General features: G+C 33.1%; 1 protein-coding gene across 19 annotated transcripts in view; it reads left to right on the forward strand.

The window, feature by feature from the left end:
• LOC106884116 (KH domain-containing RNA-binding protein qki.L) overlaps positions 1 to 23119 on the forward strand; it is an 87444-nt gene extending 64325 nt beyond the window's left edge. For 6 of the 19 annotated variants that reach the window (XM_089337669.1, XM_089337664.1, XM_052974749.2 and 3 more), the window contains 4 exons: positions 1705 to 1824; positions 2911 to 3162; positions 8276 to 8365; positions 12724 to 23119. In XM_089337669.1, the coding sequence (XP_089193795.1) occupies positions 1705 to 1824; positions 2911 to 3162; positions 8276 to 8349 (446 nt within the window). In that variant the 3' untranslated portion in view covers positions 8350 to 8365; positions 12724 to 23119. The remainder of the gene's footprint in view (positions 1 to 1704; positions 1825 to 2910; positions 3163 to 8275; positions 8366 to 12723) is intronic. The other 13 variants (XM_089337665.1, XM_089337670.1, XM_052974744.2 and 10 more) reach the window with 3 other exon arrangements.
• The last annotated feature ends 1778 nt before the right edge of the window (positions 23120 to 24897 follow it).

A 24897-nucleotide genomic window follows, 5' to 3' on the forward strand; every position in this document is an offset into this window, starting at 1 on the left:
TTTCTAATAAACTTGCTTTCCAATCTCTTGTCACACTTATTCCCTACTTATTCCTATGTTGTTTTCCCCTAAGCATTTCCTTTTTAGGATTTTTAACATTTACATGAACTTCTCTTAGTCTCTACTATTCTTCTCCTCCTTCTTTCTCCTTTCACAATTTCCTGTTTTGGTGAATTCCAAGGTCTCTCTACTCTATTAAGCTGTTGACTATAGACTTTTCATTCCATGAAATGGTTTTGTTTCTTCAAGAAAGTTTTCCAAATGAAACTTTAAAACAGCAAGCAGCTGAAATTACTTCCATTTGAAATGAAATGATTTAAAAGGAACAAAAAAAAAAAAAAATTGATTATAATTTTCTATTGTTTTTCTGAAGATTAATTGTAACATTCAGTAATTTTAATAATCAATGACATTAATATCAAGAACAGCATATATTTAGTTTTGACAGCTGAGATATATGATGTATTTTTATGCAAGTTATAATATAATGTGCTACATGTTAAATGAAAACTTTTGCTAGCTCCTAATGTCGTTAGACGTTGACTGAAAAGTTTAAAAGCAGTGGGTTTCAACCTGGGTCCATTTAAGATTTTGCTGTTAAAATATTTTGTGTTTTGTAGAAGCATAACCAATTTATTGCACAAATATTTTAACAATTTTTTATACATTTACTAATATTTAATTTTTAAAAAATGGGTCCATAGGCAAAAAAAAGATAAAAATGGTTGAGAACCACTGGTTTAAAGCAACCTCAAGCCCAAATGGACAGTGCGGAAAGTTTATTTTGTTTTGACCCTATAAACGAAGACTAGAAGTGACTGCAGTTGAGGTTTTTACACAAAGATCTTACATTTTAAGATGAAGACATAGCGACTGTGTTACATATAGTAAGGGTCTTCACAGATGGAAACTTTTCCTGAAGAGGAAATTATTCCACCCACAAAGGTGCCAGCTATTGTATCTCTCATTCAGTTACTGACTGATGATAGTTAAGACTAAGGTCAATGGACGTTAAGACTAAGGTCAATGGACGGGAATGTTATATTTAAATTGCTCTATTTTATGAATTAGCATGCTTTCTTTGTTTTGTTTGTCTTTGAAAAAATAGGATGGGAGTTAGTGGGATTTTATTTTGTTTGTTTTTTTTTTTTTAAGCCTTACATTTAAATTATTGGGTAGTTTTTTTTTTTTTTTTTGCACTTCAGTTTTAGCATGTAGTTTCTAAGTTGTTTTAACTGTGCTTTTATTTTATTTATTTATTTGATTTATAGCTGGGATAAAGGAGCTGCGTGACTCAGTTTATTTTAAACCAAATTATTGAAAAGAAAAAAAAGGGCTTTAATTTTTGGTTGCGTTTTTAGTTTTTGGGTGTAGGGGTCATTTATTATCAAAAGATGCCTGTAGACATTGCTCTTTGTGGCATTTACCAAACATACTTTTTTATTTTTTTATTTACCATTATTTTGAATTTATGAATTCTGTTTCAAGTTGGTACCTCCCACCCACTAGGAAGGAAAGACAAAATGACTTTAGCAGGGAGGGAAGTGCAACATGGGCTAGCTAGATTTTTTTTTTTTTTTCTTTTAGGCTCTTTAAGTAGTATATGTCTGTTGTTATGACTTCTTTTGCGGGGGGTGGGATAATCCAGAAAGACATGATCTGAAAGTAGTTTTATGACTTTGAATCCACTCTATCAACAATCAGATATGTCTGCCGATGGAAGTGGCCTCAGCGGTTTGAATATCCCGACGAGTGCGGGCTGCCCCCTGGTTGTTGGCAACCAGCTCTCCTCCTTTGATCAGGTGATAGCTTCCAAATTTTCGGGTAAGAACCCTTTTCTTTTCTCTCGTCTTTAATATTAGCATGACCCTCAAGGCCATTCTTTAAAACAATCTTTTCCTTTCCTCTGACCTTAGGGATCTAGTTATTTTGTCCTCCCTATAGACAGTAATGAGGAATTTGTATAATTGGGTGCTAAGGTAATGGTTTAGTTGTATATATGTACAGTATTTGTATTTGCTATATCTCCGCTTTTAAATTTAATATAAAAGAATTTTCATCTTGTATGTCTGAAGCAGTTGTTGGTTATTTGATTTTCAAGGACACAGAAATAAACACAATTGATACATCATTTGTTTGTTATTTAACCCCACCCCACAAAAATCTAAAATTTCTGACCTTTTCTTGGTACTGTAATATATTTGGTGCTTCGAGATCCTTACCTTTGATGCAGACCTAAAACCAAATTGAAGAAGTCGACTGATACTTATTAAAAAGATAGTTTTTACACATACAGATTGGAAAAACAAAAAAAATGGTTTACTCATATAGATTCAACTTAAACTATTTGAAAGCTAAAACATAACTTACTTATACAAATGTATTTTCTGTGTGTGTGTGTGTGTGTGTGTGTGCGTGTGTGTGTTAACATTTTACTAAATCATGGCCCTTGAATGCTCCAAACTAGGGATTTTTATTAACACCTAGTTTTTCCATTAAAAAATTTTTTTAAATTCATCCAGTGCTCCTTTCTCCCAGCAATGGCTGTTGGTCTAATTTTCTTTATTCTGCATTTTAATGTTTTAAATTTGTAGCTTTTAAAAAAAAAAAAAAAAAATTTTTTATAAAAAAAATGTTAGTATTTTAATAAAAAAAAAAATCTAAAATCTGAATATTTTTGTCATAAATAACTCTTAATTGATAAACTTTGTCTTAATTTGTAATATCAATTGTAATTGTCCATTTAAAACTATAATTATTAAAGAATTTAATTAGTCTTAAATTTGTATTTTTTTCATTTCATATGTTGCATTGTTTTCATTTTTTTTTTTTTTGTTCTTTCTGATAACTTTTTCTTTTCATTGAATTTCCTAAGAAACTTGGAATATAACTTAAATACTTTTCTTTCAGAAGCTCCTCGAATGTGTGCTCCTCCATTGACCATTCCACAGCTTCGTGCCGCTAACCCCAGCGGTGGTCAAATCATCCTAACACCTCGCCTACCTTCAGTTGCTACAAGCACAGGCATACTAAATGGTGCACCGCCACCCCTCGTTTCTCCGCCAGATCCTAACCTGATGTACAACCCTTATGAATACCCATATGCACTGGCAGCACACACTGCAATTTTGGAATATCCAACCATAGATCAAACTCAAACTGGTATGCCTTTTGTCAGATAGTTGCAGATTGTATATTTATTGGTTCTTTATTTTTATTTTAAATCTTTGGGGGACTCCCCCTAGTTTGTGACTATTTGCTATTGCTTTATTTAATTTATATATGTGTGTGAAAAATGTGTGTGTGTGTGTGTATATATATATATATATATATATATATATATATATATATATACACACACACATACATACACAACACTGCATTAGCAGGTAAATATTCTTCATTTGTGGATTAACAAGGTTACCAATGGTTCCATGTGGAAGAGATCTTCACAATTGTTCACAAGCACACCACATTGTGATCTTGGTACACATGTCACCAAGGTCTTGACATGGTGAGCTTAAACAGTCGTGGAGACCTCTTCCACAGGGAACCATCAGTTCCTTTAATCCACAAATAAAATACACGCACATACACTTTTTTTTTTTTTTTTTTTTTTTCCCACCTTTTTGGGATGGGGTACAGGGTCTGCTTCTCCCTTGCCCTCCTTATCTCACTCTTTACACCCTGTCTGAGAATTTAAAGCAGTAGATGAAGTCTTGATGCTATCTATGTAAAATTGAAAAATTCATAAGAATATTGTTTGCTGATGAAATGAGGTGGGGGAGAAAACATTCCATGGTTTATATACACTTGTTTAGCTGAGGCATAATGTTGTCGTTGTTTCACTCTTGGTTGTGCTCTATTTCTGGCTCCCCCTCCTCCTAAATGAATAGGGTCATCTCTTACAGGAATTAAAATTTTGTGCAATTTATTCCCTCCATTCATATTTTCTATCTTGGTTGTTGAACCAATATCATCTGTTCAAGACTGTGATAATCCCATATATATATAATATATTTTTAATTTTAATTTTTTGTTTTTCTTTTATTTTATTTTCTAAGTGTCATTAGTTCATCTTGTTCTGACTTTTTTTTCCCTCTCAATTTGGTTTCTTTCCAAGCAAAAATGTGTATCACTTCTCCCTGCTTCACTATTATCATAATTAAAAAAAAAAGAGGAAAAATAAATATCTTCATTCAGCCCCTGTATGGCAGCTTTTTTTTTTTTTTTTTTTTTTTTTCCTTCATTAGATTTACCTAATGGTTGTTAATATGGCAATATTCTTCAAGAACATCCAACTTGCTCCGTTCTAATATCTCTTGTCAGCCATAGCCAATGGAGAAATATCACGTCACATAAAACTGATGCTGTCGTACTCTGATAAATATTAAATTAAATTGATGGTTACATGAAAAATAGACTTGGCTTAAATTTCCTTTTCTTTCCTGATGAAGAGAAAAATTAATTATTGTAAGAAGAAAAAATATTTAACAAGTCTTTCAAAATTGTATTAGTAATTTAAATTGTATATAAATTGTTTCAATCTGTTATAGAATTTTGGAAGCTGATATTCAGATTGGTTTGTTTTTATTTTTGTTTCTAAAAATATTTAATGGTACGTTGGTAGGACTTCTTGTTTTCTTTGTTTTTATTCCTTTTCTAAATTTATCTTTATAAACATCCCCTTCATTGACTTCACTTTGTCTTTGTTCCTTAGCTGCTAGCTAAGTCACTTTCTTCTTGCAATTGGTTATTATAGCTCTTCGGTCTGCTTCTTCTCTTGCATGCTTTTGCAGACATATATATATATATATATATAGTCTACGCAGCAGATACGCATCTTCTGAAAGTAATGTCATTTATATACATATAATTTGAAATATAATTATATATAATATATGGTTATATTTCAAATTCTTTGTCACCAAACAGGCCATGAGTATCAAAGTTCTCCAAGGAAAATATTAAAATCTAGGCAATTTCTTTGTGTATTTATGAGATGGTGGTCTTTATTCTATAAATGAATGATCTGGGGGTAGGTAGGTTTACTATATTGTTAATTTAGACTTGTTTTTACTTTCCCTCCATTTTGCAGTAGGAGATTTGTATTAAGTGCTCCTTTGTGTTTTAGTTTACATATATGCTAAAGCTTTTTTTTTTTTTTTAATTTCTAAATTTAGGTATTTATCAGGCATTCCTAAATACTGATAATTTTGTTTGTTGACTCCCTTTTTTTTCTTTTATCTTTTGTCCTTTGAGGCCAGCAGTTCCCTAAATATGGAATATGGTGCCTGCTAAACTGTGTTACTGTTGGTTAGGTGGTAAGAGTTGCATTGCTAAGACTAGAACTGTTTTGATTGTTGTTTTGTTACAAAGTTTGGTTATTTATTATTCTTGCAGTTTTTCCACAAGCTCAAAGTTGAGAGTTCGAAATTCAATAAAAAAAAAAATTACAAAAAAGTACTTTTGAAGAGAAGTAAAAGAAAAAGAAAATGGTTTTTAAACTTTCAACAAAGGCTTCTATATTACTGTGAATGAGTGGGCAAGCTGGCAGAATTATTACTATACTTGACAAAATGCTTAGTGACATGTTTTCTGGCATCTTCACATTGTGTTCAAATGCTGCCAAGGTCAACTTTGCCTTTCATCCTTTCAGGCTTGATAAAATAAGTCCCAGCTGAGCACTGGAGTCAATGTGATCGACTTGTCCCCTTCCCCAAATTTCAGGCCTTCTCGCCTACATTAGAAAGAAACACTAAAAATTCCTCAAATAGAGCAGGTGTTACTTACCTTGTCTAAACAGACAGAACACACCTGCGTGAATGGATTTTCCTCTGAAAGTTAACTCCTAAGTGGTAAGCATGCATGAAATCATGTTAGAAGCTTATTAAATGATTTATTTTTCCTTCAGGTGCATCTTCACTACTGGAGTTTAGCTGGGCTTTTTTTTTTTTTTCTCTTTTTTTTCTTGAATTTTTTTTTAAAGAATCGTTTAACCTTATTTCACCTTTTTGCTTAACCACTGATAAGGGCCACTACGAAGTCATCTGCAATAAAACTCTTTGCCTTACCCCTATAGTTGGGAAATCCTCTCCTATACACTTGTCACAACATCAATCAAATTTAAGCACTGGACCTTATTAAATTTTTTTTTTTTCATCCTATTTTAAAATATCTTCATGGCAAACCCTTTTTTATAAAATTTTAGAAATGATCATTTGTGCTGATTTTATCTATTGACTGCATTCTTTTTGGTCTGACTTTTGACCTTCAAACACCATTAAAAAAAAAAATAAAGGGAATTCCTGACCTCCCTCCCTCCCCTCTTATCTATCATTTATTCATGTATAATACACACTTTTGGTTTTTTAAAATTTATAAATATCAGCTGTACATATCGTATGCGAGATTTGTTAATACCTTCCATTCCTCCATCAGGTGTGTTGCCATATTCATGACAACCATGATGTGCAATGAAGAGTCAATAAATAAATAAATAACAGTAATGTTGCATTCCCTCTTCTGTGATAGAGCTGATGTTATTAACATTTGGGACAACTAACAGGTACACATCCCAGGCCTTCAGTACAAAAGTCACATTTAAATACCACTTAAACTGCATAATCTGAAGAATTGATAGTAATACATAAATACTATTATTATAAGAATGTGAACATAAGCAGGAACATACTTTCTTTTTTTGGAATATTGTAATTACAAACTGCCAGTGTGTGTGTGTGTGTATTATTTTTTTTTACTTGTTTGTCATTCGACTGCAGACATGCTGGAGCATGGCCTTGAAAGGTTTTAGTTGAAGAAATCAACCTTTGTACTTATTCTATCAGTTTATTTTGCTGAACTGCTAAGTTATGGGGACATAATCACACCAGCATTGGTTGTCAAGCAATGGCAGACAGACACACACACAAATATGATGGGCTTCTTTCAGTTTCTCTCTGCTAAATCCACTCGCAAGGCTTTGGTCAGCCCAATGCTATAGTGAAAGACACATGCCAAAGGTACCACTCAGTGGGACTGAACCCAGAACCATGTGGTTGGGAAGCAAGCTTCTTACCACACAGCCACACCTATATATATAAAATTTGATGTCCTCTGTTCCAGTTTTGCATGGCTCACACAGAATTTGCCAAGTCAGATTTTCTATAGCCAGGTGCACTTTGTTACCAACCCTCCTTTGTCTTCAAGCAAGATTATACTTGCTCGTTGCTAAGCACCTTTTTTTTTTTTTTAAATCAAAAATTGCATTTATGATGGTGATGCTCAGCTTAGTCATCACACAATCTCTTAAGGCTACACACATGGTGGGCTTCTTTTAGTTTCCATCTACCAAATCCACTTAAAAAGCTGTGGTTAGCCTGTGACTATAGTAGAAGACATTTGCCCAAGGTGCCACACAAAGGGATTGAACCCAAGACCACAATGGTTGGGAAAAAATTTCTGACCCGCATGGCTGAATAAACATCTTTCTATTAAAAGAAAGTATTCAACAAAGAAACTATTTAAATGGAAATGATTTTATGTCCTTTCACACTGATCAGATTTTCACAATTCAAAAGTTAATTTCTACAGCCTACATCAATAAAGATCCCTCTTTGAATTTGTAGTTCATTTTAAATATGTGAACATTACTATTGTTTTAAACAGCAATTATACCAAACTTTCTATATACATATATCATGAATATAAGACAAAAAGTGTGTATTATACACAGAATTTTTTTTTTCTTTCTTTACCATAGGATTTCAGAGCCCATGCGAGTTACATAGTACATACGAATATTATTTGGGAAAAAGCAACAGCATTCTGTGAAATTGCTGTGTGGCGTGGCACATGGTAATGTTTCAATCAAATCCCTTCTCAAAGATAAAATTGACTGGAGGAAAATAAGATAGCCAGCCAGGTCTTTGCATCCTTTGCTGTTTCTCTCCTTTCAGTTTTACTCTGAAGAAGCATGGTCTGGACTGGTGGACCCAGACTCCACTCCATCCCTACAGTAGTTGCTTTTTCCCAAGTGATACAAGTCTTACTGATGCAGACCATCACCAGTCTGCTCGGATTCTGTTAGGTTTTTTGAGTACATTTCCAAATTGTTATTACATGGATTTTTAATTTGAATAATTTTCTGTATTATCTGCTCTACTTATTTGTTCTAAAATGAGTTTTTTTTTGTTGTTTTTTTTTAATTTACTGCTTTTTTTTCCTTTTCTTCAAAACTGTATTTTAACATTTTAAGCATTTTGAATTATTGTAGGTCCTATTCCTAAAATCAGGAGAACACTCTCTGGTGTCAGAGAACACCCTTACAATAGGGTGGCTCTCCCCTGATCTTTCTCAAAAGCAGGTTAGTCCCCAATTTAATACAGGTTCTATCTTGTAGTTTTTTTTTACTTATTTATTTCTTTGTTTCATTTAAAGATATATGAAGAGCTTTAAATGTTTAATCAAAACAACATACCCACGACCCATCCATCCACCCACCCGCCCAGATACCAAAAATCAATTTTCCAGCTTGGTATTTGAGACCAGTTTAAAAATCCGATCAACTGTAACCATTCAAGCATTTGTTTGCCAGTTCGACAACCGTTTTCATGCACCAATGCAACTCTGCACAACAGCTTAAATGCTGATTCTGGAATATATTTCAAGTTACTGTTGCCAGCTGAACCACAACCAACTCAACTTGTGAATGATTGGTGTTTTTTTTTGTTTTTTTTTTCCCCTTATATTAAGTATTGCTACGTTATTTGGACCATCTGATTCCAGTCCACCGCCCTAAAAAAAAAAAAAAAAAATTAAAAAGTTTATATTTTGCTGTGTTTTGGGTTTGAAATTTGCAGCAGTATTATTTTTGGATTTCAAAAACGAATATTAAGGAAGGAATCGTGAACTCATTTGCACTTAAACACACATACGCACACAACTTCTTTGCCGCCATGGTAACTAAAGTTGTTGAAAGCATTCTCATAATTGTTGTCCTGATTATGAAACATCATTAACTGCTGCAAGCTAGGACTTTTTTTTAAAAAACTTTATCAAATCATTATATAAATATAATATAGAGATATTTGTCATAAAGTCCTAAAAGTTTTTGATATTTTACTTCCAAACAAAATGCCAATATTTATTCAAAGAATTTTAGCAAATATTGGGTTTTTTTTTTATTATATATATATATATATATATACATACATATACATCATGGAAATCTATCCACTTGTTCTTGTTGACAAACCAAACCACTTCAGAAGATTCTAATCAAATAAACAGATTTTGTTAGATCAGAAGAATTTTTTTTTCCCCCGAGACTTCATTATCAAAACACACTTTCAGTTGTTCACTTGTACTTCATCTTTGAATGATCATGTAAATTTTAAATATTCCTCTGAAGGCTACATAAATGGTTGCTGCAGAAATCATTTAAAAAAATAAAAATAAATTTTTTTTTCCTCTTAAATTGCTTTTAATACATTTACCAAATTGTCCTTGCACATTATTCCCCCAAGGAAGACAAATTTCACAACAGTAAAAAAAAAATTTTTTTTTAATCTCCAATATTTGCTGAAGTGCTTATTGAATTTTAAAAATATATTTGCTTTCATTTGGAAATTTGTAGAATTTTTGGGACTTTATAACCATCTTAAAATTTTTTTCTCCCCATTCCTCACCATGTCTGAGACTGATGTTTTCTGTGAAATTTAGTGATATTTTAGCCAGAGTTTAATTAAAATTTAGCTATAGGGCCCAACATACAGTGAGTCAGATTTATATGGAAACTCAGGTTTTTGTTTTTTGATACATATACATATTTTGTGTTGTGACTTTTGGATATTAGATTCATGAAATTTTTGTATGTAAATATTCTTTGCTCTTCCTTCTGTCCCTGTCTTTGTCTTTCTCTCTTACTTTGTCTCATTCTCATTCTTAATCTTTCTCTTTTCTCGCTCTCTTTCTCTCTTTGTCTTTTCACTCTCTCTCACTGTCTCTGTCGATTGCTTCTGGACTTTCCAGATTCGATTTCTTGTAAAAAAGAAAAAAAAAACACTGAAATTTGTCAAATGTATATTCTGCTATATTGTGCTTTGATATTTTTTTTAAATTATACATACATACAAATATATTTAAAAAAAAAAAATTTTGAGCTGGAAAGAAGAATAAATTTTCACGTGCAATTTTTTTTATTATTTATATGTAGAATAAAATTTTTAATTTGAAAACAAAAAAGAATCGAAGTCTTCTGCTTTTGACTTAGAACTGTTTCTATTTTTGTTAATTGTTCTCTGTTGATGAATATTATGGGTGGGAAGGAAATATACAGTTGGCATCAGAAGAAAGAAGATTATTTTCGACATGCTAGAATTCTGCCCAAACCGCACGAAATCTTAATGAAGGTCATCCCTTCCCTTCAAATGTTGCAAAGTGTGTGTTTGTGTATGCATATGTGTATATATGCACATACATATATAGAAGATATGTACACACTGACGTGTATATATATATATATATATATATATATATATATATACACACACACACACACACACATAGAAGATATGTGCATACATACGTGTATGTGTTTATGTATATACATATATACACACACATATATATATATATGTGCGCACATTACATATACTCTTAAACATGTGAACACTTGCTACCTGGATGTTTAGGAAATCTCTACTGAAATGAAAAGGGAACACCCATCCCTCATCTTTCCACACACGCCCCTCCTGCTCTATTTCTCTGTCTATATATCTTAGACTTTCTCTCTTTCTTGAATTTAACCAATGTTTACTTTTTTTTTTTCTTTTAAAACTCAAATCTGTCTGTTCTTCCCCCCTCGTGCTACTGCAGACAAATTCAGTTTTGATTACTCCAGCTTCTTTCTTAATCATTTATAACAAAAACAATGTCTATTGGTTTAACCAATTTCAGTCTTTAACAAAGATCTCTGTAGTTTTTTTTATTTATTTATTGCTGAAGTTAATCTTGTAGTTGTTTCTTATTACTAATAAGATATTACTAACACTTTGAGATAAAAAAGTTGTGCTCTTTGAGATAAGTAGAGGGTAATGGTCATTATGTGGTATTTTTCCTTTCTTTCCCCCCTTTGCCCACCTTCAAAACATTCATCATTAGACAAGGGAATGTGGTTGATGGGTTTTTAGACAACTGTTGACACCAAGATATTATCTGAGAAACTCATTTTGGGAGAATGCAACATTATTTTATTTATTTTAAACCATGCTGTTGTTTAGTGATGAAATATAAAATCAACTGGAAAAAACTGCAACTGAGCTGACTCGGCACTCTGTATATATAAATTTTACATACAATCTCAAAGTTAAGTCTTGTGTTGACTCTGCAATTCCATCTTCTGGAGTTAAAATACATTCCAGTAAATATATATTGAAGTGAAACGCTGTTGTATAAACTAGTGTATTTCTAATTTAGTGTAAATAAATCCATGCCAGTTTATTGCTGCAAAGGCTGCGCCCTTAATCCAATCAGGTGGTGTAAAATGTACTAAATTTCATCTTTTAATTTAAAGTGCTAGCTTTTATGTAGCTGCAGACATTGTAAATTGAATATCATGAAATTGCACATGATATTGCCATAGATTTCATAAATATGAAGTCCAGCAATAAATTGTTTTAATTGCCCCCTTAGCATTCAGATTACTGTTGAATTGTAATGCTTATTTATTCACATTGTTTTGAATTTATGATTCATCATCTTTAGCTTTGAGATTTTGATTATAGACTGGTATTATAGGTTTAGTGTAAAAGGTTGTATCTGGCCACTTAGAGAATAAAACCAGTGAAATATTTTGGCTGGATATGGCCAGCTTAAATGCTAAAGGGTTAAACTAGTGATTTTATAAACAAAAATGAGCTGCAATTATGCTTTGTGCTGCCAAGAAATAACCTGGAAAATGCACAGCAAGAGTACTTTTTCTTTTCTTTTGTACATTTAAAACTCAACAGTTGACAGGGAATCGGTGTCAAGCATGAAAAGCATTGTACAAAGTTTAACGCTTGGTTTGCTTTATAAGCAGGGCTAGCACCTTGTTTAAGACTTGACCAGCTATTTTGATTTCTTGATTTTGAAATCCTTTCAGAAAAACTTAAATGGGAAATGTCATGCCTAGACTAACCGTACCATTTGCAGGCAGGGTCTTGTGGTGTAGAGTGAATGTTGAACTTGGTTGGCATTTGACATTACAGCTCCTAACTAGATAACAAAATTTTTGCTGAAGCTATCTTGTGCAGTGTGAAAGGGAATGGGAGCGACATCTTAATTATCTAGCCATGGGTAGGTTTATCTCTGCTTTAATGCCATGAGATAACTCCATTTCTAATGCCCAAGTAAAGAAGGTTAGGTTGGAGAAAGAAAAAAAAATTTCCCCTACCCAAAGCTTTTCCTCCTGCCCCTCCCCCACTTTTTTTTAATACATAATTTTTTTAATCTTTAATTTTTAGCATGTGCTTCTTAATCCAGGCATGAATAATAATATAACTAGCACACTTTTGATTCTCAAAAGGTTCAGTAATGTCTAAAAAAAAAAAAATCAATTTAAAAATGCAACTCTGAAATGTTTCTCTTAATAATCGTAATGCGGTTTTGTTTCAAAATGACTAACATTTGTCTTTTTTTTTCTTTTCTTTTTTTTTTTTTTTCCACCTTTTTTTAACCTAGCTGGCAACTAACCCTATCATCCTGGTCACAAAGCCCTGAACCCCCTGTTCGTGTTGTAGACTTCAACATTGCCGGGTGGGATGTTACAGAAGGCGCAGGTGGGGCGTGTTGCGGCCGACAAGCAAAAAGCAAAAAATTTTTCTAAAAAAAACAAAAAAAAATATTTATATATATAAAAAAAAACTTCTATTATTACTACTACTACTACTACTCCACCTCGCAGTGCACCATGACTACCACTTCTACTATTACCACCACCACTACTACTTCCACCACCACTACTACTACTACTACTGCTGCTACTACTACTACTACTACTATTACTACTGGCATCAATTTATCTACAGCTGTCCATTTCCACTCCATCCTTGTCAGTATTACTGCCAGCTGTCTTGTGGCCAAAATGGCATAACTACCACCACCACCACCACCACTACTACTACTTCTACAACCATCTTCATCATCTACACCAAGCACAGCAGTTGTCAATGGAGAAAGCAGAGATAAGAGAACCAACAGAAAAGGAACAACAGTTTAGTTGAAACATAACGAAAACTTTAAAAAATGCCTTTGGGGTATTTAAAAAAAAAAAAAAACCAAAAGAGGAAAAAAAACCACAGCCAATGCAGACGAAGACATTGGATTCAATATCTTTATTTTTAGAAGAAAAAAGTGAATTTTCAAATCCTTTTCTTTTTAAAAAAAAAAAAAAAAAATTTTTTCTCTCCATTTCAAGGATTTTCATCTTAAAGTGAGTTTTTTTTTTAATTTTTAGTTTGTCTCCTTCACAAATATATACATATATTTGTGTGTGTGTGTGCGTGCATGTGTATATGTGCAGATATTAAAAAAAAAAATCTTTTTTTTTTTATTACATTCTGTCTGGACTGAAAGAATATTTACAAATATGCAGCAGGAGATTTTTGCAGTAGTAAAAAGTGCCTATTTTGAATTCTGAACTTTTTTTTTTTTTTTTACTTTTACTAAAAAGAAAAGAAAAAGGAGACGAGAAAAAGAAATGTCTGTTTATATTAACTAAAAAAAAAATGCTTTGGTTTTATTAACTGGCAAATTTGTCTTATTGAATTTTGGTTTTTATTAACTTCAATTAATACTTCACAAGTGAAATGGAAGTTAGTGTGTCTGAGTTTACGGAAGAAAAGAAAATGGGGAAAGAACTAAAAGCATATTATTCTCTGAGAGCTTCAAGAGTATCTCCTATCCTTCCGCCACTTTCTATCTATATTCTCTTTTCCACCACCATTGGCCCCTCTTCTGAAGGGTATGGAATTAGTTGAATTAGTTTTAATTCTCTTTATGGTGGATCTGTGTAAGTTTTGTTCAGTTTCTTCTTGGTAATTAAAAATTGCCTTCCCCTTTTCTACCTCTTGAAATTGCTAACATAGGATGTAGAAAATTTAGGATTCTACTTGCTGCGCTACATCTTTTGTTATTGCTAACAGTAACACTTGGACTTAATAGAATGTTCCCCCTGGTTACTCTCTTGCTTTCTGCCCATCACTACAGTCTTTCACATTCTGTATCTGTAATTGCTGCTTCATTAGGGTCTAATGTGTGATGTTCTGTGTAGACTCATTATGGCAAGGTCAAGGAAATGGTCAGAATTTTTTCTTGTGGCATTTACAAAACTCACATGTTCATGTGTCTACATTGGCAACCTGTCAGCTACTGTTTCTCATTTTAAATTTGAAAACGCATATGCTCATGCACACACATACACTCTCTCTTTTTCTCTCTCTCTCTCTATATCTCTCTCTCTCTCTCTATATATATATATATATATATATATATATCTCTGTTTAATCACTTTATAAGATATCCAAGGCAATGAACAAAACTTAGATTTATCCATACATATTTCTAAAGCAATTTTTCTTTTGTATCTTCTGTCTGAATATCCTTGAAAGTTTCTGGTAGATGTTATAGCAAGCTATGGTTTTCATTTTCTTTGTTTTGTCTTCCCCACTCTCAAGTAATTATCATGGTGGTATTTGTAAGTACTTAAGCATTATTTCTCACAACTTGTAAATTTGTTTTTACTGTTGAGGCTAGTTGATGTGATGTATCTTCTTTCCCCTTCCTTTTCTTTCCCATTTTTGTGCAAGGAAGGAGTTGTCAACAGAAAGCTAATTTCCCCTCTGTTCAATATATTATTATTATTATTACTGCAGGTGGTGCATTAGAACTTCCCCCTTCTCTGGTTAACTTTGCCTATCATCCTTTCTGGGGTTGATAAAATAAAGTACCAGTCATTTACTGGGGTAGGTTGACAGTATCAACTAACCTCTTCCCCCATCAAAATTGCTGGCCTAGTGCCCAATTAGAATTATCATTTTGAAATTTAATGATCATTTTAAACTTTTTGTTTCTCTGAAACTGTTTTAAACATATCAACAAGGAAACACTACTGTACAGGCAATATTTTCGAAATCGTCTCTTCTGAACTTAGTGCATGTCTACGCACTCATGCATATATATATGTATGTATATAGTCAAATCGGTGTTAAAAAAGGGTGCTAAGTTAAAGTAATAAGAAAACCAAATTTGCTAACTTCATTTCGTGTTTTCTTGATTTCTCTTTTTTTTTTTTTTCTTTAATGAGATGGGGGCTGGGGGGGGGGATAATGGTGCTGAAAATATATTTGTTCAAAAAGAAAAAAAAAAAGACACTTCAGGTGACTGACAAGGTCTCTTTGTCACCTTCAAAAATTCTTAGGTTGGTTTGTAGATCCCACCCGCCCACCCACCCACATACTGCTACAGTTCTAGTAATGCCTTTCATTTTTATTACTATTGTCCTGTCTACAAAATGGTGTTTGTTCCCTAGATTGAGTCTAGTCCACTGCATTGGCAACTCTTTCAGAAGGATTTTTTTAGATTTTAGGGCTTTCTCCATCCAAATGAAATTGTAATTGCTACTTTTTGTTTGGATGGAGTTATTGCAATTTCTATGGAACCTTCTGAAAATGGGGGAGTTTGTATATACCCTTAAGGGGTTTCCTGGGGTTTTTAAGCAAAATTATTACAGAAAAAAAAATAGACCTAACTTAGAAAAAGAAAATAATCCCACCGAAAAAATATTTTTTCTAGTGTTTTTTTTAAAATTTTTATTTTACTTTTGTTCACTTTCATAGTTTTGTGTGATTGTCCTGTAACCGGATTTCTTTTTTTTTTATAATTTTATTTTACATTATCAAATTATTTTAATTCATTTCCAAATGGGTTGCACTTAAGGATTATGGGATATTTTGGCTCTCTGGACTTTAAAAAAAAAAAGGATTTTTTTTTTTTTTTTTTTCAGAATTTTTTTTTCTTCTGCATAATTTTTCATGTTAATGTAATCACCTGAAAACAAACAAAAAATACAAAAAAGAAAAGGTAAATATCAGTTTTGAAAAGTCTATTTATAAAATATATATTTAAAGGAGTTTTAAAAATACATGGATTTAAATAATAAAGAAAAAGTTGAACTGTGGAGACATCTTACAGGAAAGTCCTGTCACCTGACATTATATATATATACATATATAATATATATATATATATATATAATCTAACTCTTGGGTGATTATCTTAGTGGCATGAGAATCTCCCAAATGTCACTGGCAAGATATGCTCTTTTTTTAATTGTGCCTTATAACTGCATGTACTAAATCCGGCCCCCCCTAAAAAAAGCTGACTAGAGCTTTGCATATTTTAATAAGAAGCATATTTTTGTTACCTTGCTGAAAAGAAACTATACTTGTGCTGTTATTTTCATATCTCTAAGAAGGAGCATAATAATAATAATATTAATAATAATAATAATAATATTAATAATAATAATATCAATCATTGCAGCCAACTAACTTTTTTTTCATTTTTTTAATTTTATTTTCCCTTTCAAAAAAAAAAATTCTAATAGATTTGACTTGAATCTCATCTCACTTCTTACTAATTCTGATGTTAAGCCCTGTCAAGTCATATTTGGTGAATAAACAAGGATATATAAGATAATAATAATAATAATAACGGTATTATTGGTAGTAAAGTTGAAAAGAAAAAAAAACCCAAAGTTTTTTTTTTTTTTAATGCAAAGACCAGTATGAAAAAAAAAACAATTAAGGCACTGGAAATAATGTCTGGCTATGGGCTGACATTTTAGAGTTTACCATTTTCCATATTTTGTATCTTCTTTTTAGTGAAAAATAAACTGGTGTTGCTAGCCAACTTGATTTCTTCTACACTTTTCTTTACTAACACTTACTAATGCTTTTTTTACATTTTTTTTTTTTTACATTTTTATATTTTCCTATTTAATGTTTTTCTTTTCTCTTTTTGGCTTCCCTACACGCTCACATGCTTTTTTTATGATTATCTTTCTCTCCCTTACCTAATAATAATAATTTTGGTAGTAACAAGTTCAGAATTTCAGTTTAATTTTTCTTTACAGAGACTTACAGTTCTTGTCAGCATTTCCCCGTTTCCTTAGCCCTTGCCCGTTCATATTTTCAATTTTACATTATTTATTAAACAAGAAATTTTCAAAATAGCTCTTATGTGGTCACTGCTGAGATAAGATGTGTATATATGTAGATTTAGATGTATATAGATTTAGATATATATGATATAGATGTATATATTTCCACATTGGTGTTTTATGTTTGGCTTGGAACAAGAAGGCTCCTAAATCCATTATGCTGATGTTTCATAACCTTAGTGTCATTTTCAAATTACACTGCTGTAATGGTGTCTGGGTTGCATGTTGTACAGTAAATTGCAAAGGATCTCAGGGATATTTTGATACCTGATAAAAATCCTCAATACAGGATTTAAAATTATAATAGCAAATCCTGTTTTTTTTTTAATCTTATCTGGTGTGGCTGTGTGGTAAGAAGCTTGCTTCCCAACCACATGCTTCCAGTTTCAGTCCCACTGCATGGCACCTTGGGCAAGTGTCTTCTATAGCCTCAGGCCAACCAAACCTTTGCGAGTAAATTTGATAGACAGAAACTGAAAGAAGTCCGTATAGGTTTGTGTGTGTGCGTTTCTCTCCCCTGCACCAGTACACCTGTCTCTTGACAACTGACTCTGGTGTCTTTGTCCCCATAACCTAGAGGTTCAGCAAAAGAGACTGATAAAATAAGTCCTGGGGTTGGTTTCTTCATCTAAAACCCTTTAAGGCAGTGCTCCAGCATGGCTGCAGTCAAATGACTGAAAAAAGCAAACGAATATATTGATATAAAATCATGATAGAGCAGTGAATGCTAAAGTGACAGCTTGCTTTTTCTATATCCTTATAAGGTCAATGCATTTGACAATTTTTTTTTCTCTTAGATTCATTTTGGAAATTAACTTTATTTAATTTAAAGAATTTTTTGTCTTTTTTGCTGCCTGGGTATCTCTCCATTTAAGTATCAAACTTTGTAGATTCAGTAAATTTATGTCCTTCATAAATACTTTCAGGTTTAGATTTTTAAATCTATAATCTCAAAATGTATGATGGTGTCCCCAGCATGGCCAAAGCCTGCAGGTTGAAACTACAGGTACACCACTAATATATTTTTTTTTTCCATCCCTTCCCTTGTATCCTTGGTTCCCGAGCCTTGACACATTAACCATTTTGCCAGACCATCTGTGGTCACATAATAAAAATTCCTCAACACACCTCTAACATACCAAATTGTACAGTATCAATGAAGGCACAAGGGTATTTGGCTCTTGATTGTAACGCCTTGATGTTGATTCCCAGTGGAGTGTTGTGTCCTTGAGCAAGACACTTTATTTCACATTGCTCCAGTTCGCTCAGCCTGTAAAAATGAGTTCTGTGTCATGCTGAATCTCAGAACTACATCAACAGTATGCATATCTGTTAAGTGCTCACCCACGATTACATGAGTAGGTTATTCCATTGGTCAGATCAACTAGAATATTCCTCATCATAACCAGAGTGCTGGTTAGTTGTGCAGCATCCGTACATCTAAAATGCCATGACCTGCCAGGAAACTTAGATTGAATGAAAACAGTATTAAATATAGTTAGATGAAATACAGGTAATTGTGCATTACATTTGTATATTTCTTAATTGCTGTACTTAAAAAGAATGCTACGGCATTATTGCTCCCAAGTTGGTAAATTTTAGGATTTGATCAGAAAAGTCTTGACAGTGAGGGTCATTAGAATTACTGCCCATTTCAAGTTGATCATTTCATCTTATATTTTGGATATTGCAAGTGAGGCATCTGTTTGCATAAACTTTAATATCTCGTCCCTTTTACTTCCACTATCATAAACAGTAGATGAAACAATATCACACCTCACATACGGTAGCACCATGGTTCCTTTTTTTTTTTTTTTTTTTTTTTTTTTTTACATACCAGTGCCACTGTCTTCTCCTACCTGTAGTAGCCATAGCTAAGGGTAACTTTTTTTAAAGCTTAATAAAGCAGAGCCGCTCTTAGAATTTCAGTGTTGCCACTAACAAGTGTAGTGTAAACGATGCATGTAAACATATGGTACACGTAATTCCACCTGTGGTTGTGCAATGAACTAGATTGGCAGCCATGAGAATCCGAAATTCTCCTTTGTAATTTATACGGATTAAAGGAGGTGCCAGACCATCTGTTGCTGGATGTGATTGTAGAGTGTGTGTGTGTATGTGTGTTTATTTATATAAGTCCATTATTAACATCCAGTTTTGCATGAGTTGGATGAGTATATTGTAGAGGCCTTTGGATATTTAGGGTGTCTTTTTCTATTTGGCCTTGCACACCTTCGAAGGTGCAAAGCCAAGATGATCTGTTGACAGGTTAAATGACAAAACTGTCACAGCTTGTAGCTCAGTGCAAATGAAAATTGGCACACACACGCATGACAGGCTTCTTTCAGTTTCCATCTACCAAATCCACTTAAAAGGTTTTGGTTGACCAAGGGCTATAGCAGATACTGCTTCGAGGTGCCACACAGGGTTGGGACTGAACCAACTGGGAAATGCACTTAATCACATTAGCATGTCCATGCATGCACACACACACACATGTGCACAGAGATGGCTCTGTGGTTAACAAGGTTGCTTCCTGACCACATGGTTTCAGGTTCATTCCAACTGCACAGCACCTGAGGCAAGTATTATCTACTATAGCTGTGGACTAACCAAATCCTTGAGTGGATTTGGTAGATGGGAACTGAAAGACTCATTTGTGTGTGTGTATACAATGTTTGTGTCTTGTCTTGACATTGCATAATTGTTGTAAACGAATGTCATTCATTTCCAATATCCAGCAAAAACGTGTTTGGCCATGAGGAAATATTACGTTACTTGGTAACAGCAAGGGTATTTGACTGTAGGAAAATTTGCCTCAGTAAATTTCATCCAACCCATGCAAGCATGGAAAAGAGATGTTAAATGGTGATGCATTTATTCATTCCTGTAGGATGATTGGTTCATAGGAACATGGTTTAGCCAGCAAGAATCTAGAACTGAGAAGCTTGAGTGTTAGCACACCTCATCCGTAGCTGTGAGTCTAATAGAAAATTGTCTTAGACTTGGTTGCAGATTTTGTAATAAATACAAACACACACACTGTTGAAAGCTGAGAAAACTTTATACAAGCGTGTAGTTTCTAATCTTCACTGTTAATATTGCTTTTGCAGAAATGTTAGGAATTTGGACAAATTAAACCTTGTAATCAAAGAAAGCAAAAAGGAATAGTGAGATGTAACCTGAATAATCCTGTTCACTAACTTTAAATTTTAACTCATTTGTATTATTTTCTAGTTCATGCTATGCACTTTAACAGTTATTAAATTAAAAATTAAATTTATTTAAATAAACAATAAATAAACATCTTAACAAAATCTGTTTAACCCTTTAACACACCCACTGTTCACTCTCTTCTCTAATATCTTAAATTTGAAAATATACTGTGCTAAAATCTGTTAGTTTAGTATTGGTTATATTGGAATTCTTCCAACTACAACTTCTGTTAGTAATGCTCTTGCAATGGTTAACATATCAAAGCCATATAGCAAATGTGTGTATGTGTGTGTGTGTGTGTGTGTGTGTGTGTGTATATATATATGTATATATATATATATATATATATATATATTATATATATTCCGATTTCTGGCTTTGGTTTAATTTTTAAGTGTTTCTTTGTATTAGCTATATTTCTATATCATAGGAAAACATTATTTCTCTAAATCTGATTCATTACATTTTTGAATCTTCTCTTTAATTACTTTGCACACACACACAAAATGAAAGAGTAACTTGTAAAATATTTCTGAAATATAACTTCGGGAAAAAGGAAATCCTATAGATTAATGAAGGTTAACTGTTGACTGAAGTTTGTGCAAAGCATCAGTCAACAGTTTGGCACACAAAAACAGCATGTATAGATTCTAGTACTACTAGTAATATTAGCAGTCTGTTATATATATATATATATATATATATATATAAATATATATATATTCTTTTATTATTTCTACTTTTAGTTTCTATTAACGCACCTTCGTATTACTACTACTGCTGTTATTTTTTATTATTACTACTACTACCACTGCCTGAAATATCTTTGAAGATGATTGCTGCAAACCAAATTCCTTGTATCCCTGCTCTCCTGCAAGCGACATTGTCTGGAAATCCTCTTCCTATAACTACTACTGCTTCTTCTCCATTTAATTCCTTTGCAGCTAACTGGTGGACTAGGACACAGAATCTCCTGCCCTCTCTCCAACCCTTTACACCACACACACACACATACTCAGAACTTACTGATCTGTGAATCATGTCATAAATTTTTTTCTTCTCTAAGAGCTTAATTAACGAAAAAAAAAAAATGGAATGAAGGATCTGAAACTTAATTTGTTTTATTCGTTTATACCTAACAAACCAACTCTAATCACCCCTTTATTTTTTGTTTTCTCTTTCCTAATCCCTTTGCCATTTAATCCTCAAGTCTCACTTACCTACCTTGTCAGGATTATCCTGTAGCGGACTCCAAGACATGTCTCTTGCCACTGGCTCTTTCACATGTGATGTATTTTTCCAAAGCAGGTGACTTACAGACACATTACTAAATGATTGCTCAATTCTTTATTATTTGCTCAAAATATGCATCTACCTTACCCCTATTTTTCCCCCTGCCACCTGTCTGCTATTAAGAGTCCAAATTTCAAAGGTTCAGCTCCCTTTTCCCCCTCTTGTGCCACTAACATACTGGGGTCGATCCATGCAAATCATTGTCATACTTATTCTCCACTCTCTCAAAAATTTAAATCATGTGCCAAGCGAAAATCCTTTGCTCAACTGAAGCACCATGGCGTATCGTGTAATTTATGTTAACTAATTACATCTCTTTGTGAGTTTAAATCTCTCATGAAGTTTAACTTTGCCTTTCATCCACCCTTCTAGAGTTGTTAAAGAAGAACCAGCCAAGTACTGAAGGCAGAGGGTTGATTCAATATCCCTCTCTTTTTCTTTCTTTCTTCCTCTCTCTCCTTCCTTCCCATACGAATTTTGAGGCATTGTACCAACGTAAAATCATTGTGCTCAGATGAACAAATTGAAAATCTAAATCGTAACATTATTTTTAAATCTCTAAAATTTCTTCAGGAAAAAAAATGACTTCCTTTTAAAATACATAAAAAGAAAAAAAAAAAAAATTGGGAAGAGAAAGTTATGCTGTTTTTTGTTGATTTTTGTTGTTTTTTTTTTTTAATAAAAAAAATCATTTTTGAAGAAAATATAACGGCAAAATATCAATCAGTATTTTACAACTTAATTGTGCCAACTTTGTATACGAAAAAAAAAAAAATTAATTGGCAGAAAGCCCTGTGTAAGCATAGCAAGTGTCATGTGATCTCTATTTCCCCTCATCAAACGTCATATCACTTTGAACTAAATGAAGATAATTTTTTCATATAACTTTTCTCTTCACACACAACTCGACTCATATACACACACACACACACACACACACACCTACATCTCCCACCCTCCTCAACCTTCACTTCCACACTTTCTTGCACCATAATACCACATGGTTCTTGAAGAATTTTCATCAGCATTAAAGGAATGTTTTGTGCAAATATTTCTCATCCCTTACCATCGATCACTTCTAACACCAAATGACACTGCCTTTTCGTCTATTTGAGTTGGAGCTTTTTTTCTTTTTGTTTGTTTCTTCTTGAGAAAGTTAAAAAAAAAAAATTATATAAAAAATTCATTAATAAACTTAAAAGGAAAACAAAGCTCAACTTGAAAACATTGAGTGTGAATGAGCGAGTGTATATGTGAATGTGTTTGAGTGAGTCCAACCATGATCTGATTTGTCTATGATTAGCATTTACTGACTTCAATCTAACTAAAGCCGTGTTTTATCCTCTTGGTTTGTGTTTATTTCTTTATTTATTGTAATATGTTATTGTTATATATACTTTTTACTCTTTTACTTGTTTCAGTCATTTGACTGCGGCCATGCTGGAGCACCGCCTTTAAATCGAGCAAATCGATCCCAGGACTTATTCTTTGGAAGCCTAGTACTTATTCTATCGGTTTCTTTTGCTGAACCGCTAAGTTACGGGGACGTAAACACACCAGCATCGGTTGTCAAGCGATGTTGTGGGGGACAAACACACACATACACATATATACGACAGGCTTCTTTCAGTTTCCGTCTACCAAATCCACTCACAAGGCTTTGGTTGGCCTGAGGCTATAGTTGAAGACACTTGCCCAAGGTGCCACGCAGTGGGACTGAATCTGGAACCATGTGGTTGGTAAGCAAGCTACTTACCACACAGCCACTCCTGCGCCTATATATATTTTCTTTCTTAATTTCCTTCACATCACTGAAACTTGAACGATGAAGATGCTCATATTTACTTGTCTCTTCTTTTCTTAACTAAAGATGGACATTTTTGTCATTAGGCAAGCAAAAGCGAAATTGTGATGGCACCTGTGCCCAGCGTTGCCTTCCTGGCAAGTGTAAAGACATTCGAGCGGGATCGTTGCCAGTGCCGCTGGACTGGCTCCTGTGCAGATGGCACGTAAAATACACCATTTTGAGCGTGGTCGTTGCTAGTACTGCCCAATTGGCTCTCGTGCCGGTGGCACTTACAAGCACCTACTACACTCTCGGAGTGTTTGGCGTTAGGAAGGGCATCCAGCTGTAGAAACCCTGCCAAATCAGATGGTGGCTTTTCCCCTAATTTTTCAATTTTTACATTCGATTTTTTTTTTTTTTTTTTAACATCCGAGGTCATGATTCAAAATTGTACAAAGCAAATTTCAAAAGAGTTTATATGGATAATTTACAGAAAGACTAGTGAGGTTTTGGGGTTTTTATGTCCTTACAATGTCTAAAGTATACATATACATATTGGAAGACAGGGTTTTAAGCGCACTTGGTAAGTTCCGAGTCTATTCAACAAGGATGCCCAAAAATGATTTTGAGAAGACTAGGGCTTTTTTTTCTTCTCTCTGATTCATAATCTACAATGCTTTAGGCATACATATTCGAAGAAATTAAGGTTTTGGGGAGCACAAGGTAATTTTCGACTCTATTCAATAAAAAAATAGCCCCAAAAGAAATTGTTTTGCTGTAGACGTCTCAAACGCAAATTGGAAGAGAAACAATTGCTACGAAATTTCAAAGAAATGGGGATATGTATAAACATCAGGGTTTACTTGGAATACCGAAACGAAAATGAAATATTCGCTGAAAAAGTAACTACGTTTTAAAAATACATTGAGAAAAAAAAATTAGATAAAGTGTCAGCAATACTTTTATTTTAAAAATGTGTATACGTAAAACAAAAATCTACAGGTAACTTGGTATTTTAAAGCAATGACAAAAATTATACGACATAGTGATGTATAAGAAAAGAAATTATAGACTAACCAGGTTTGTGGCCTAATTTTTCGTTTCAGTATTTTAAGTATATCGTGTTCTTATACACACCCTTTGTCAAATTTACCCCCAAAACGCTGAAGGTTTTGTAAAGATCGCCACCTTACTGCGTTGGGAAGTTTCATATTAGAGAGAACCAAACAAGCTCGTATCCACGTGAAAGTATTAATTTCATCTCCTTGATAGTTACACAATCAAGAGTTAGGTACTACTATATCTAAAAGCATTTTCTTACTTTAGCTACGTTTGACGG

This window comes from Octopus bimaculoides, chromosome 19 (genome assembly GCF_046866305.1).
Source record: "Octopus bimaculoides isolate indiv1 chromosome 19, ASM4686630v1, whole genome shotgun sequence".
Taxonomy (NCBI): Eukaryota; Metazoa; Mollusca; class Cephalopoda; order Octopoda; family Octopodidae; genus Octopus; species Octopus bimaculoides.